Here is a 14,553-nt window from a genome sequence, read left to right on the forward strand (position 1 = left end):
CACACTCTCTCTCCTCTCCATGCCCGATGCCCGACCGATCCCTGCCCAGTCAGATGTTTGACTTTTTGTCTCAGATTTTCTTCTCCCTCGGCTCGGATTTTCTACCGTTATCCATTATTCATCCATCTATTCTGTCGTCATATGCCTCGCGGATTGGAGGATCGTCTTCTCTTTCCACAATAGTAGACAATGGAATTGTCGTCATTACTAAAGACAACAATTGTACTATGATGCGTAGAGTATATTCAGTGACAATGATCAATGCGTTCCCCCTGAAGCCGATCACGACCATCATCACATCACGTAACTGGATAATAAATTTCAACCTGCAGAAAAAAGTGGACTTTGACTTCCCGATCACACCACCACTCCGATTGGTTTTGAAACAACTCAAGACGTTCTTACTTACAGCGTCCTAGTAAGAAGTAAGTAGTACTAACTGTCTACAGTAGACTTTCGTACCTGCACCTTAACAACCCTACTCCGTACTACACCGTGGCTATGCTATCCTCAAAAATCCAGACAAGTCATATCCATCAACGCCGTGCAAGATCTACTCTGTAACTGACATCATGATTCCCCCTCCCCGTTCCATTCCCTCCCCTTCTCTGGTTCACACTATTGTCTTTCATGACACAAACCCACACCGAACCGTCTTGAAAGAAAAGAACGATCCCTATCCATGGAACCCGTTCGTTTATCACGTTCTTTTCCCGCGGGGTGATAATATCCGCATAAGTTACTTCTTTGGTCGTGGGAAACGTCGTTTAGACTACTTACTGTAGCTGAAAAAGAACTCAATAATCAGTCTGTCTATAAACGGTTGTACGTCATAGAGATTATGGTTACGTCGTTTGCTTGGGTTTTTTGATGATCAGTGCATTCTGCTGTACAACAATGATGATTACTATAGATAGTAGAATTACACGAAGGGGCATTGGATCGGCGAATTGCTTGTTTCAACTACTGACTCTCAGCCCTTCGGGACATGGGTATCCTTGGTCTTTCTAGTATTGTTATTTTACCTGAGGTATACAAAACAGCAATTAATCTATCCATCCATGGTTGCCCAACGCCTAACATGATCTCATATCTAGTATACAATATGCGATTATGTGGCAATCATCGTCGCTTGGCATATTCCGGCTTCAGGGCCCATTTCCCGCGCCCATTTCGTCCTCCCTTGTCCAGCACGGCTATTGTCTTCAGCATCTCCTTGAACTCGGCCGACCGCTGCGGCGTGGTGCAGTAGCGGTTGAAATGATCGATCAACATTTGGGTATACACTGACCCGCCCTGGGCTGTGATGAAGTCTCGAATCATCGTAATGAAATCGACCCCACTGGGGGTGCGTGATGGCGCGGGACTGTTGCTGCTGCTGCGCGGGGACGGTGTGCGCGCAGAGAGATTCGCCAGGATGCTGGCTGAGGATGGTCCGGCTACTGCTCGTCTGGCGGCGCTACTGCTCCCTCCAAATGCAGGTCGACTGGGTAACTGTTCTTCGGGTTTCCCAGCCAGGCCGAACTGGCCCGTCCAGGTTGGAGTGCCAATGGGGACAGACCGCGCTGCCTCGCCCGCTCGCCGCAACTCCTCTGCGGCTTCAGCTGCCACCCGCTTCGCTTCGGCCTCGATTATCTTGGGGTCCGCTCGAACCACGCGCTTGCCGTTCACGATTTGGTCGTGCTCCAGCGCTGAATGGACCCCGGATCGGGCAAAGATGCCCTCCATGATGCGGGACTCCGAGTTGGCACCGGGAGTGCCCTTCTCCTGCTCGCTCTGTTGCTCTGGTTCTCCCTGGAATTTTTCGACTGCGGCCACGCCAACGACCTTGCTGATGTCTTTCTTCTCTTCCTGCGCGCTATGTGAAGCAGCAGATGATTTGGTTGCTGCGTTGGACCTGCGCGAGGCGCCATCACTGTCTTCATATGTGACGTCCGCATCTTTGAAGATCTTACTGGTTTCGGTGGGACCTTGCCCTTCGTCTCCCAGGGAGAAGAGATCATGGAGATCGCTCAGCTGGAAAGTCTGGCGTTGCTTGGGATCTCGGAGAATTTTATTCGTAAGAAATTGCTTGAAGATCTGGCGATGATAGATCTTCTCTTCTATAGTGCCCGCTGTCATAAGTCGGTAGACGGTGACGTCGCGCTTTTGTCCTAGTCTCCAGGCCCGCTCCCGCGCCTGCACATCGGTCGAGGGATTCCAATCGGGATCGTATATGATAACCCGATCAGCACCCGTTAGATTCACACCTAGCCCACCAACCTTAGTGGTAAGTAGAAAAACATGTAGGCTTGGGTCATTGTTGAATTCGTCCACCATAGCTTGCCGGTGCTGAATGGGCGTAGTGCCATCCATTCGACGGTAGTTGAATCCGGAAAGTGAGTTCACAAACTTCTCCAGGATATCAAGCATGATTCGATGCTGTGTGAACAGCAGAGTCTTGTGCCCGGTATCCTTCCATAGCTCCAGCAGCGACTTGACGACCTGCATTTTGCCAGACTTTGATCCGCCACCATATCCTGCCGTCGAGGACATCAGCTTATGGTTTTGTAGATCGGGATGGTTGCAAATCTTTCGTAATATATCGACACCGAATAAGACTTGTCGACGCCCGTTGAGGATGGATTTCATCTCCTCGGAGCCCAGGAACGCCTCATATGCTTGTCGCTGAGGCTTTGTCAACTTGCAGAACAGCACTTGCTCACTCTTCTTAGGCAGATCCGCCGCAACGTCGATCTTGAACCGCTGCAAAAGGTAGGGACTAATAGCATCCTTGAGGGTCTCGGCACATTTGGCAGCCGTCTGGACTTGCAAATTAGATGCATTTGCGTACCCACCCTGGCGGATGGGGAACTCAAATTGATTCCTGAAGTTCACCAGAGTCCCCAGACGCATTGGAAAGACAAAATCGAACAAAGACCAGAGCTCGGTAAGATTGTTCTGCATCGGGGTACCGGATAGGATAATGCGATGGGGTGTTCGGAGTTCCTTGCAATGGATAGTAATGGAGGTGTTCGGATTCCGAATCTTGTGCCCTTCATCCAGAACAGCGCAGCCCCATTCAATCGGGATCACGAGAGAAGCATAGGTCTGTAGGCCCGAATAAGTAGTGACCAGTACATGCCCTTCTTCTACTACACGCTTGACGACCTTCCTTGCTGCTTTCAAGCCACTGGGCATGCCACGGGAACTCGAGGAGTTCCATGACTGAGACAGAAGAGCATCTTCTCTACTGCTCTCATTGCGAATGTTGACCATTCCACTACCGGACGTGTGCAGGATGGATACTCGAAAAGGAGGCCACCAACGGTGGAACTCATTCACCCACTGCTTCATGACCGTGGCAGGACATACGACAATGACCGGCCTCGTCAACTTTTTGCTGTAATGGAGACCAGCAAGGAAAGATATGACTTGAATAGTCTTGCCAAGACCCATCTCATCGCCGATGATGCCACCTACTTGCTGTTGTTGTAACTCCCATAACCACTGTACTCCGGTCTTCTGATAATCAAACAAAAGGGGATGTATATCACCGGGTATTCGGTAGCCATTGTCATAAGGCATATCTGCAACTGTCGGATGAGGCATGAACCATTCTTCCTGTTCATCATGATCCACCACATCCACAGTGTCTCCAGCAGCAACCTCTTCGGGTCCATGGCTTGCAGTACGAGCTTCAAGCGCTCTTTTCCTAGCAGCAGCCCTTCGACTGACCCAATATTGAAGCCTAGTTTGATAGAGCTGTTCATTTCCATCATCCATCCCGCTGAAATCTTCAACATCACCTGAAGACTTTGGAGCCTTTACCGGCTTTGCCGTACGTTTTGGCTTCTCTTCAGGTAGAAATTCTTCTTCATCTTCCGATCCAGACCACTGCCTTTCAGATTCAACATAGCTAGCAGATTCATCCTGATCATCAAAATTATCTTCGAAGGATACCTTGGTGTCTTGTTCAAGATCTTCCTGTTCGTCATCATGAGACTCGCGGTCTATCTTTCGGCGCTTACTTGCTTGAGAGGTAGGCGCTTCATCCACTATGCTGGATTCGGGAGTCTCGTCGAACCCGAACCCAGGTCGTACGAGATTACGATGTGAAACAGTTGACCGGTTTTTCACCTGCTGCAATGCTTCCCTTTCATCGCGTTCGTCCTCTGCATCAATCAAGGCATCCTGAAGACTGGCAAGAGGACCATGGTTTGGCCCTGAGCTCATGTTGGAAAATGGCGTAATCTTTCCCGTTCGAATGAGATAGTCCCGGCGCGACTCATTAGGCATGCGGCCAGTCCCGGTGGTCTGAGAACCAGCTTCTTGTCCTTGATGCCTTTCGTCCATTCTTTGCTGAATTTCGGTAAGGTCAGTTGCCAATGCCGCATTGCGGCTTTCCAGCTTCTCAATCTCATTTCTGATACGGACTCTCGCAGATGTGCCAACTGGCTGCGACAAACGTTGATGCAATTTCAAGATTTGGCTCTCGAGCTTCCTGTCATCATTCAGTGTAAGCTTCACACATACATCTCAGCATTATCAAAAACATACTGTTTCTCTAGTGTGGTTTTCTCTAATCTCTTGCTATCCCGTTCATCAGCCTGCTCCATGAGCAACTTGTCGGCCTAACATAGTCGTCAGCATTCTCAGCTCATTTGGTTATTGACCAGTAAAATGTACCTGACGAGAAATGTCCCTTTCGAGATCATCCTGATCACGAACATCGGCCTGCAATTCACGTAATCGACTTGCTTCATCGGCGTTTGCCGAATGCCCTTGGGCTAAAGCTGCTTCAGATTCAGGTGGATCCGATGCCGAGATTGCATGATGTTCCAGCTGTTCTTCCCTTTTAATTTCGGCATCCGAGCCATTTTTGGACGCAGCGACATCCACATCGTTCACATTTGCGTCATCCATGGTCCTGTGTGAATTTCTAGATGAACAGCGCGATTACCAAGTCTGATGATTTTCACGATCGTCTCTTTATTTTCCACTAACTTAATATGTGGCCGTAGTTTATGGTCGTTCTTAAGGAGAAGTAAGAGTTATGTGTTTTTATAGTTGGTCATGAAAAAGATGATACCAGGGTCATTGCAGCAAGTGGCGTCACCGATGTGTAGTTCGAAGTAAGTCTGGCAGGGTTCGATTTAACCAATACCGATTAATGAGAGCCAGTCTATAGCGCAAAAAGCTACTTAACACGCACAGGCTCTGGACGTGTCAGCCCGACTGCGAGAAAGTGAGAGTAAAGAGATTTGAATCTCCGAAGACTGGATGGGATTGGTGATGGTCCGCGCCGGACCATGTCTACAAGGACCGCGACGATAACCATAGAGCCGGCAGAAAGATTTCACCGACGGCAGCCTGTGACTCACCGCCCTGGTGCCTAGCCCATGAGCGGTTAGTCATCCACCACGTAGCCTCCCACGTCACCGGGACTGGTTGGGGCCCGTGTGTTGCCTCAGTCCACCTCACACACCTCACTCAGATGACGATGTTAGTGTCATCACCTTACTGAAATTCCCTTGAGCTTCGGGTATGTCCTCCGGTGCCAATCTTTCATTATGAGGAGGAATGGAATATACTGCCTGCTTTTGGTTCCGTATGTTGTTGGGCCTGGAACAAGTGCAAATCAAAATGCTATGAGGGTTGGCAACCGCTTCTGCAAACGGCCATGACGCAGAGGGAACCGTAGTACAGAACTCGAGACAATTACAATCACCAGTCATGGATGGCATTAGCAACCGTCTCTGGCCCAGGTCATCCTTCCCCCCAAATAAATAACAGCAGGAAAAGGCATTGTTGTATTAAGTCTGCTCGTATAGCGAGCTATACCAAAACAGTGCCGTTGGACTTGAATGCCCAAGGGGGCAGCGGATATTTCCGAATAAAGGCAGATCGTCGTCCAAGAGGTTGGTCGCGAGGCAGGCAAAAAGACTCAGACCTCAGACAGACATCAAATAGTCTAGTCGCCATGATTATTTAATTGCCTAGTTACACCTTGATGTAGGCCACAATTAATGTTGGTTCTAACCCTGGACGGTGGCTAGATGGGAATGCTAGCTAGTATTTAACTGCATTGGTCTTTCCATTCTCTGGCTTGTTGTGTGTCTGTCTGTGTTCCTCCCTTTCATTTGCCTTTTGGAAACCGGGGTGGCCTCGATTTGCTGGCAGTCGATTCATCATCTATCGACAAGATCCCTACCAATCTGCCTGCACGCACGTACACTCAGACCCTCACATTCACTCACACTTGTCTTGCAGAGAGGGGAGTCGTGGAGATGAAAGAGGGGTCCACCCCAAAGTCGTGAGATCAGCCATTAGAACAGTCAGTATCCAGCGAAGGGAAAAAAAAAAAAAAAAAAGAGTAGTATCAGGTTGGTCCGTGGGTGGCTCTTTCCCGGCACCATTCCATTTGCAAAACAAACGCCCCAACCCAACGGCAGCCTGAGGCCCGCCGTCGGATCTCGCTGCTGCTCAGTGCTCACTCACAGTCAGTCAGAGTCAGAGGGTATCTCCACCTCCACGAACTGAAATCAACTTACCCTCTCTTCCCTCTCTTCTTCCCTTTCCCCCCCCCTCCGCACTAGTTTCACTCAGTGCCCATCGTCTGGACTTGCTTCCAGATTTCCGCCCCCCCCCCTTACCCATATCTACTCCTCGACTGTATAACTTGCTGTCTGGATTCCCATCCTTCCCTTGGGGATTCCAACAGTTAGTTGGTTCAGTCGCCGTCCTTTCCCCCAAACCTAACCAACCAAACCCCCTTCGCGTGTCAGCCGCCGCATCGATATTGGCTGCTGCGTCGCACCCGTCATTGTGGATTGCGACCGCCCACTCCGTCCGTCTACTGGCCGCCTCCCTCCCCTCTCGCCCCTTCTGAACCCTCATCATTAGAACAGCCTGCTGTTCAAATAATGAGGTTCGACGCAACTCGAATTTAGCTTCAATTCCTCCGTGTCGTCTCCCCTCCGATTTTCGATTTGCACCACCACTTCCCGGTGTCCCGCGTCGTCTCCGCCTGATTGCGCTACGTGCGTCTGCCGTCCCCGCTGCTACTATCTAACCCCCGATCGTGGTGCATGTGCGCTGTCGACACTGATAAATGATCATCATATGTCCGATCTGATCTGATCTCCCACTTGACCTTCACGAGACGCCGCTATACGGGAGGAGGAAGCCATGGATTCCCAGTGGCAGGCATACCAGGATCCCTTAATGGGGCATCCCGCGCAGTTCAACAACGGGTTGACGTCTAATCCACAACAGCTAGCCTCAAAATACGGCGCCCAGCCACAGCACTCGCAGCCGCCGGTGGGCTACACCTACGAACCCTTCCAGTCTCCTGGCACCACCGCCAAACCATCTTCGATCGGTGCGAATTCCAGAACTGTCTCGATGGCTTCGTCTCCCGCTGCGACGCCACGTAGTCGGGATTATGTCACCGATGCGGACACCACGATGGAGGATGCGGATCCGTACAACCGGGCCAAGTACACGACAAGACCGACCCATCATAGCCGACCGTCATCACAATACTTCCCAAGCGAAGAGTCATCAGCTGCTCGCAGGTACTCTCCTATGAATGCCTTGTCTCCTTCCATGTCGTTCAATGCGAGTCCTGGGAAATCGCATAACTCGTATGCTTTCCCGCCCGGGCCGAATCAACCACGGCGGTCGCCGACAAGAGGTTCAACCTACGCCTCGCCTCCTCAGGCGTTCCAATCACCACCCTGTGAGTATCAACGCTTGCGAGGTATTCAGATTTTGAAAGTATAACAGCTAACGCATCTCCCGACAGCCGCGTCACGTCCCCCTAGACTCCCCCCGCTTCAGCCTACCGACATGAGCCCTGATCAGTACTATCCGCCATCGGCGGGCTCGCAGCTCAACGCCGCATTTGCACAAGATGGAAGGTCACCGCGCCCTGCGTCTATATCCGGTGGAAGCCAGCAGCCAGGCCGAGGCCCTGTTCCGAAGTTCCAGAAGATCAAGTCCATCCAGGAACTTCAACCACGCACGAATGCGCAGCCACCTTACAGACGCGCCAATCCTGATGGTGGTTTCATCAGCGTAAGCACACGGAAATCAAAGGCTGCGGGATAGGCATTTGCTAACATGTGTACAGCCTCTGCAAGCGTTAACAACACATCTCCCCGCCACTTATCGAATATGCAACCCGGGCTTCAACTATGAATCGTCCCGGAACCCGAGGCGTGTCCTTACCAAGCCCAGTAAAGGCGTGAAAAACGATGGTTACGATAATGAGGATAGTGACTACATTCTCTATGTTAACGACATATTGGGCAGTGAGGAAGCCGGTCACAAGTACGTCTAGCCCTAAAGCGTGCTCCACTGAAGTTTCTCTGGGTTCAAAGCTAATCACGTTTAGGAACCGTTACCTCATCCTTGATGTGCTGGGCCAAGGAACCTTCGGTCAAGTCGTCAAGTGCCAAAATCTAAAAACCGGGGAGGTTGTAGCTGTCAAGGTCATCAAGAACAAGACTGCGTATTTCAACCAAAGTATGATGGAGGTGTCGGTCTTGGACTTGGTAAGCGTCCCTACCTCCGCGGGTCGAATTTATCGCACCATTTCTCACAACCATCGCAGCTCAACAGCAGATACGATAAAAATGACGACCACCACTTGCTCCGCTTGAAGGACACTTTCATCCACCGACAGCACTTGTGCTTGGTGTTCGAACTGTTGAGCGTCAATCTTTACGAATTGATCAAGCAGAACCAGTTCCGGGGCTTGAGCACGACGTTAGTACGCGTATTTGCTCAGCAACTTCTGAATGCATTGAGCCTTTTGAATAAGGCACACTTGATTCACTGCGATCTGAAGCCGGAAAATATTCTACTAAAGAAGTCAGCAACCCTTCCAAACACCTTCGAGTTTGCTATGCTAACTTTACTCCATTGCAGTCTCGAGAGCCCCATCATCAAAGTCATCGACTTTGGGTCAGCCTGTGACGAGCGACAGACAGTCTATACCTATATCCAGTCTAGGTTCTACCGCTCACCAGAGGTCCTTCTTGGCTTACCGTACGCGCATCCCTGAGGCCCGGCCTCGACATGTCATTCCTTTCACTATGCACGGCTAAACTAACACACCTTTAGCTACTCATCCGCGATAGACATGTGGTCTCTCGGTTGCATTGTCGTCGAGTTATTTCTAGGGTTGCCGCTCTTCCCTGGTTCTTCGGAATACAACCAAGTCTGCCGCATTGTGGAAATGCTCGGCCTGCCGCCAACATGGATGCTGGAGATGGGCAAGCAGTCAGGTGAATTCTTCGAGAAGACTCAGGACGAGTTTGGTCGCAAGACATATCGCCTTAAGAGTCTAGAGCAATACTCTCGGGAGCACAACACGAAAGAGCAGCCAAGCAAAAAGTACTTCCAAGCGTCGACCCTGGAAGAAATCATCCGCAGCTACCCGATGCCGAGAAAGAATATGAAACAAGCAGAGATTGAACGAGGTAGGTTATATTCGATACGCCCATACATACATCTGCTAACCATTATCATTAGAATTGAACAACCGGGTAGCTTTCATTGACTTCGTTCGTGGCTTGTTGGCCATCAATCCCCTTGAACGTTGGTCGCCCCAACAGGCCAAACTGCATCCTTTTATCACGCAACAGAAGTTCACGGGGCCTTTCATGCCTCCGATGAACCTGAAGTACTCATCGCTGAACAAGACTGTTGCTCCTGGAATTCAACAGCAGCAGCAGGCAGAAGCTGCCAGCAAGCAGAGGGCCGCACAAGCAGCCCACGCCCAGTCAGCCGCACAGAATGCCTACGCTATGCAGTTGAATCAGTTCCACACACCCACGCATGCCCAGCCGCCGCCAATGTACAATGGAATGTTCACTGGTCACCAGCAAGGTGCCCCTCCGCCCTACCCTACTCAGCCACCGGCCTACGGTCATCAGATGAATCTCATACCCGGCCAAGTGCCCCAAGCACAGTACGCGCCATCCCAGAGCCTCTACGCGCAAGCAACGACAAGGGCTGGGCGGCAACGGGCATCTACCATGGACCCTCAGGGGGGAGGTATCCCGCCAACAATCCAGCGCGTGGCCAGCCACCTCGATCCCAATGCACCTATTCGGTTACAGCCTAGTCCGGCATATTATCCACCACCTCCAGATGGATATGTCGACCCCAACTCCGCTGGTCAGAGGCGACGAGGAAGCCGTACGGGCGGTACGAGAAACCGCGACTTCATTCGAACCCTTGAGGATGGGGTATTGGGAGGCGAAGGCTTTATGGGCCAAAACCAGTGGCATTGAGAGCATGCATACCCAGGAACAGGCCGATGGCACATGGATGTTCATCGGCCTGACGGACAAGCCATTTTCTCTTCTGTATAGGCAAATGTGTGCTCCTTTACGCGTCCATCGCCAGAAGCTAGACGCAGGGCTACATTCAAATGGCCTCCTTCCTGGTATTTGAGAGCCTGCTTGGTTTTAAGCTCATTACCATCAGCTTTCCTCGAGACCTGAATAGGTCCTTGGTACGTGTGAGTTCTGTCTCCATGAAAGTCCTGTGACAGCCGGTTCGCCTTGTTGTTAGGCATGGGACAGATAAAAGTCCCCTACGTGACAGGCAGCATAAGTTCCCAAGGGATATTTTTAAACTTCAGACCTCCGCCGTGGCGGCGAACACGGATGGCCTGCTCGTCAAGCTACAGCAGCACGCTACGGTGGACAGGTGCTCCTTTTCCCATAGTTGAGCGCTGCAGTGCTTCCCAATGCTCATCCCTCATTTACTCCTTTTCCCCTGTCAATTCTCCTAGGTTCCTGTATGTGGCTGTTTTCGGCATAGCCAGGAGTACTCGGAAAGAGGTGATTTATGTTGATTCTTGAATTTTCATTTCCTTCTACCCAAATATTTGCACGGAGATCCCACCTGTTATGTGCTATGCAAGACATGTCCTTTTTGTTAGTTCCGTCCCTTTTTGCACGATTCAAAGAGCAACATGACTGTAACTTGGATAGTAAAATATGAGTTATATGAGGCCCGAGTTTAGATGGGCTGGAAAACTAGGCTGCTTGCTCATTTTCTCTTCCCCACGGGGGGGAGTGGGTGTGGTGTGGTAGTAGTAGATTGGCGGGTGAAGTGAACGAAGGCGACAAATCGAACACGGGAAGCGTGGTGGAACTCCAATAAGCCGGGAGAACGCTATAGTTTCGTCTGGCCTCTGCGCCCGAATCTCCGCAATGTATGTAGGCCGTGGATCTTGATCTGGCAGGGTCCCATTAGTGAAAGTAAATAAAACTAAATCCATTGAGATCTGGAGTTGAGAGGGGAAAAAGAACAAAGGCATCCGCGTCCCGGAGGCTGGCCGCCTGCCTGTTGTGGTTAGGCGCCGCCTCGCTTAAATTTCGTGTGTGACTCGCGCCGCCCAACCTCTGCGGCTCGGAACCCTCACAACGGATTTTCCTGCCAGGCAAAAGAACCAGCCCGATCCGCCTTACCAACCTGCGTGTTATCCCCCCGGCGACGACTGAGACCGGCGTTCCTCGATTTCCGCGACTTTCCCGATCTCCAGCGTTTGAATAATATCCGCAAACATGTCGCGTTTCTTCTACGGTGGCGGTAGCGACAGCGAGTCCAGCTCCTCTGACGAGGAGGAGCTCTACAGTGATCGCGAGGAGGAGGAGCAGTCCGAGGAGGAGTCCAGCGAGGAGGAGACTGAGGAGGAGGAGGAGTCCTCGTCCGATGACGAGGATGCCGGCAAGACCGGTGCGAACCGTTTCATGAAGAATGTCTCCGAAAGCGAAGAGAGCGAAGATGAGGAACGAGTAACTATTGTCAAGAGTGCCAAGGACAAGCGGTTGGAGGAACTCGAAAACACCGTCAAGTTGATCGAAAATGCCGAGAAGATCAGCGATTGGGCGGTCATCTCGACAGGTGCGTTTGGCCCTGATATCAGAGGATGGAATTACGGAATCGGCAGCGGAGGGAAGGATGGGTTTTTCATACTAACATCCGTTTTCTAGAGTTCGACAAGCTGAACCGTCAAATCGTCAAGATTGTCCAGTCTGGCCCCACCCCCAAGATCTACGTCAAGACTGTTGCGGACCTGGAGGATTTCGTCAACGAGACCATCTCGAAGCAGAAGTCGAGCAACAAGAAGATGAACGCCAGCAACGCCAAGGGATTCAACGCCGTTAAGCAGCGTATCAAGAAGAACAACAAGGACTACGCCGTTCAGATCGACAAGTACAGGCAGAACAAGGATGGCTTCATGGAAGCCAAGGAGGAAGTGGCCCGTCCCGTCGCCGCCGCCCCTCGCCTGACCAAGATCGAGCGTATCGAAGCCCCTGTTCTTTCCACCGCCGGTGATGACGATGGTTTCGCAACCGTCGGCCGTGGCGGCAAGACCCTCCAGTACACCCCCGAGAGCATCCTGAAGCACCTCCGTGTTATCGTTGAGTCCCGCGGAAAGAAGAACACCGACCGTCTGGAGCAGATCCGCACGATGGAGAAGCTGCTGGAGGTTGCTCAGACCCCTTACCAGCGTATCCGCATCTACTTGACCATGATCTCCACCCGCTTCGATCTCACCTCTTCCTCCACCAGCAACTACATGGCCGTCGATCAGTGGAAATTCGCCGAGCAGGAGTTCGCTACCCTTCTGTCCGTTCTCGAGAACAACCGCACCTATGTCGTGACCGAGGGTGCTGAGGAGTGGGAGGATGATGAGAAGCAGCCCACCCCCGCCCCCGGCGAGGTCCTTCACATCCCCGGCAGCATCGTCTCGTATGTCGAGAGACTGGATGATGAGCTCACCCGTTCCCTGCAGCACATCGACCCCCACACTGCCGAGTACATCGACCGTCTGGGTGACGAGAAGCAGCTGTACGCCAACCTTGTCCGCACCCAGGCCTACGTTGAGGGTCTTACTCAGTCCGAGAAGACCGATCCCCGCCAGGACAGCCTTAACCGCGTGGTCATGAGGAGACTGGAGCACATCTACTTCAAGCCTTCCCAGGTCGTCACGATCCTGGAGGAGGGTACCTGGAAGGTCCTTCCCTCCGAGCTGGACACCAACATCACTCCTCGTGGCAACACCGGCGATGTGACCAACCTTGTGCAGACCCTTTGCAGCTACCTGTTCAAGCACAGCGACGGTATCATCCGTGCTCGTGCCATGCTGTGCCAGATCTACTTCCTTGCTCTGCACGACCAGTACTACCGCTCTCGTGACCTGATGCTCATGTCCCACCTTACCGAGAACATTGCCAACTTCGACGTTTCCACCCAAATCCTCTTCAACCGCACCCTTGTTCAGATCGGTCTGTGTGCCTTCCGTGCTGGCCTGATCTACGAGGCCCAGAACACCCTCTCCGAGGTCTGCGGCAGTGGACGTCAGAAAGAGCTGTTGGCTCAGGGTATCATCCTCCAGCGCTACTCCACCGTCTCGCCTGAACAGGAGCGTCTGGAGCGTCAGCGTCAGCTGCCCTTCCACATGCACATCAACCTGGAGCTCCTCGAGTGCATCTACCTCACGTCGAGCATGTTCCTGGAGGTTCCTCTGATGGCTCAGACTTCTTCCTCCCCCGAGATGAAGCGTCGTGTCATCTCCAAGACCTTCCGTCGTATGCTGGACTACAACGAGCGCCAGGTCTTCACTGGTCCCGCTGAGAACACCCGTGATGGTGTCATCATGAGTGCCAAGTTCCTCGCCGCTGGTGACTGGAAGAAGGCCGCTGAGATGCTCAACTCGATCAAGATCTGGGATCTGATGCCCCAGCCCGACAAGGTCAAGGAGATGCTGTCCCAGCAGATCCAGGAGGAGGGTCTCCGCACTTACCTCTTCACCTACGCCCCCTTCTACGACAGCCTCTCCATCTCCACCCTGTCTACCATGTTCGAGCTCCCCGAGAAGAAGATCGCCGCTATCATCAGCCGTATGATCTCTCACGAGGAACTGGCCGCTGCTCTCGACCAGGTCAACGACGCCATTGTTTTCCGCAAGGGTGTTGAGCTGTCCCGTCTCCAGTCCCAGATCGTTACCCTCGCCGACAAGTCGATGAACCTTCTGGAGTCCAACGAGAAGACTCTCGAGCAGCGTACGCAAGGCATGGCCAACGCCTTCCAGCGCGATCAGGGCGCCGGCGCCCGTGGTGGCCGTGGTCCTCGAGGTGCTGGCCAAGCCCGTGGTGGTCCCAGATTCCCTGGTGGCCAACAAGGGCGTCGGCCTGGTGGACAGCAGTTTGGCGGTGGTGCATTGGGCGGAGCGATCAAGGCATAAAAATGATTTCTAATGGCATTGATTTCTTTTTTCATGGTTCTAATGCTCCCTTTTCTTGGAATTTAAACTGCGTATGATTCCATGTGTGCTCTTACCCATCATGGTTCCTTTTTTCTTCAACTTTTTCTTTCCCGTTGGGCCACTCTAGCCCTTTCTACTTAGAGTTCTCCTACTGTCATGCATACCGTATTTTTACTCTCCGCAGATGAATATCACGTTTGGAATGAACGATGGACATACAGAGCCTGAAAAGTCTAGATTGTGTATCAAAGGTTGAAAATCAATGCACGCTAACA

At 52.0% G+C, this 14,553-nt stretch overlaps 3 protein-coding genes across 3 annotated transcripts; 2 read left to right on the plus strand and 1 right to left on the minus strand.

Moving 5' to 3' along the window:
• Positions 1–1,003: 1,003 nt before the first annotated feature.
• BO83DRAFT_406923 (DNA-dependent ATPase RAD26) lies at positions 1,004–5,274 on the minus strand. Its single transcript, XM_025533916.1, has 3 exons — positions 4,669–5,274; positions 4,540–4,613; positions 1,004–4,483 (listed from the first exon to the last, which is right to left on the minus strand). The coding sequence occupies exons 1-3, from the start codon at positions 4,903–4,905 to the stop codon at positions 1,123–1,125; spliced, it is 3,672 nt and encodes a 1,223-aa protein (XP_025390284.1). The 5' UTR covers positions 4,906–5,274; the 3' UTR covers positions 1,004–1,122.
• Positions 5,275–7,026: 1,752 nt separating this feature from the next.
• Positions 7,027–10,429, plus strand: BO83DRAFT_228453 (putative protein kinase Yak1). The gene is made up of 8 exons (XM_025526877.1): positions 7,027–7,723; positions 7,790–8,061; positions 8,117–8,316; positions 8,381–8,540; positions 8,600–8,859; positions 8,917–9,036; positions 9,112–9,470; positions 9,523–10,429. Exons 1-8 carry the CDS (start codon positions 7,171–7,173, stop codon positions 10,284–10,286), a joined length of 2,688 nt encoding a protein of 895 aa, XP_025390285.1. The 5' UTR covers positions 7,027–7,170; the 3' UTR covers positions 10,287–10,429.
• A 1,007-nt stretch (positions 10,430–11,436) lies between these two features.
• nip1 (translation initiation factor eIF3 core subunit c) lies at positions 11,437–14,546 on the plus strand. Its single transcript, XM_025529247.1, has 2 exons — positions 11,437–11,910; positions 12,000–14,546. The coding sequence occupies exons 1-2, from the start codon at positions 11,571–11,573 to the stop codon at positions 14,255–14,257; spliced, it is 2,598 nt and encodes an 865-aa protein (XP_025390286.1). The 5' UTR covers positions 11,437–11,570; the 3' UTR covers positions 14,258–14,546.
• Positions 14,547–14,553: the final 7 nt, after the last annotated feature.

The sequence above is a fragment of the Aspergillus eucalypticola genome (genome assembly GCF_003184535.1).
Source record: "Aspergillus eucalypticola CBS 122712 chromosome Unknown BO83scaffold_7, whole genome shotgun sequence".
NCBI classification, from domain to species: Eukaryota; Fungi; Ascomycota; class Eurotiomycetes; order Eurotiales; family Aspergillaceae; genus Aspergillus; species Aspergillus eucalypticola.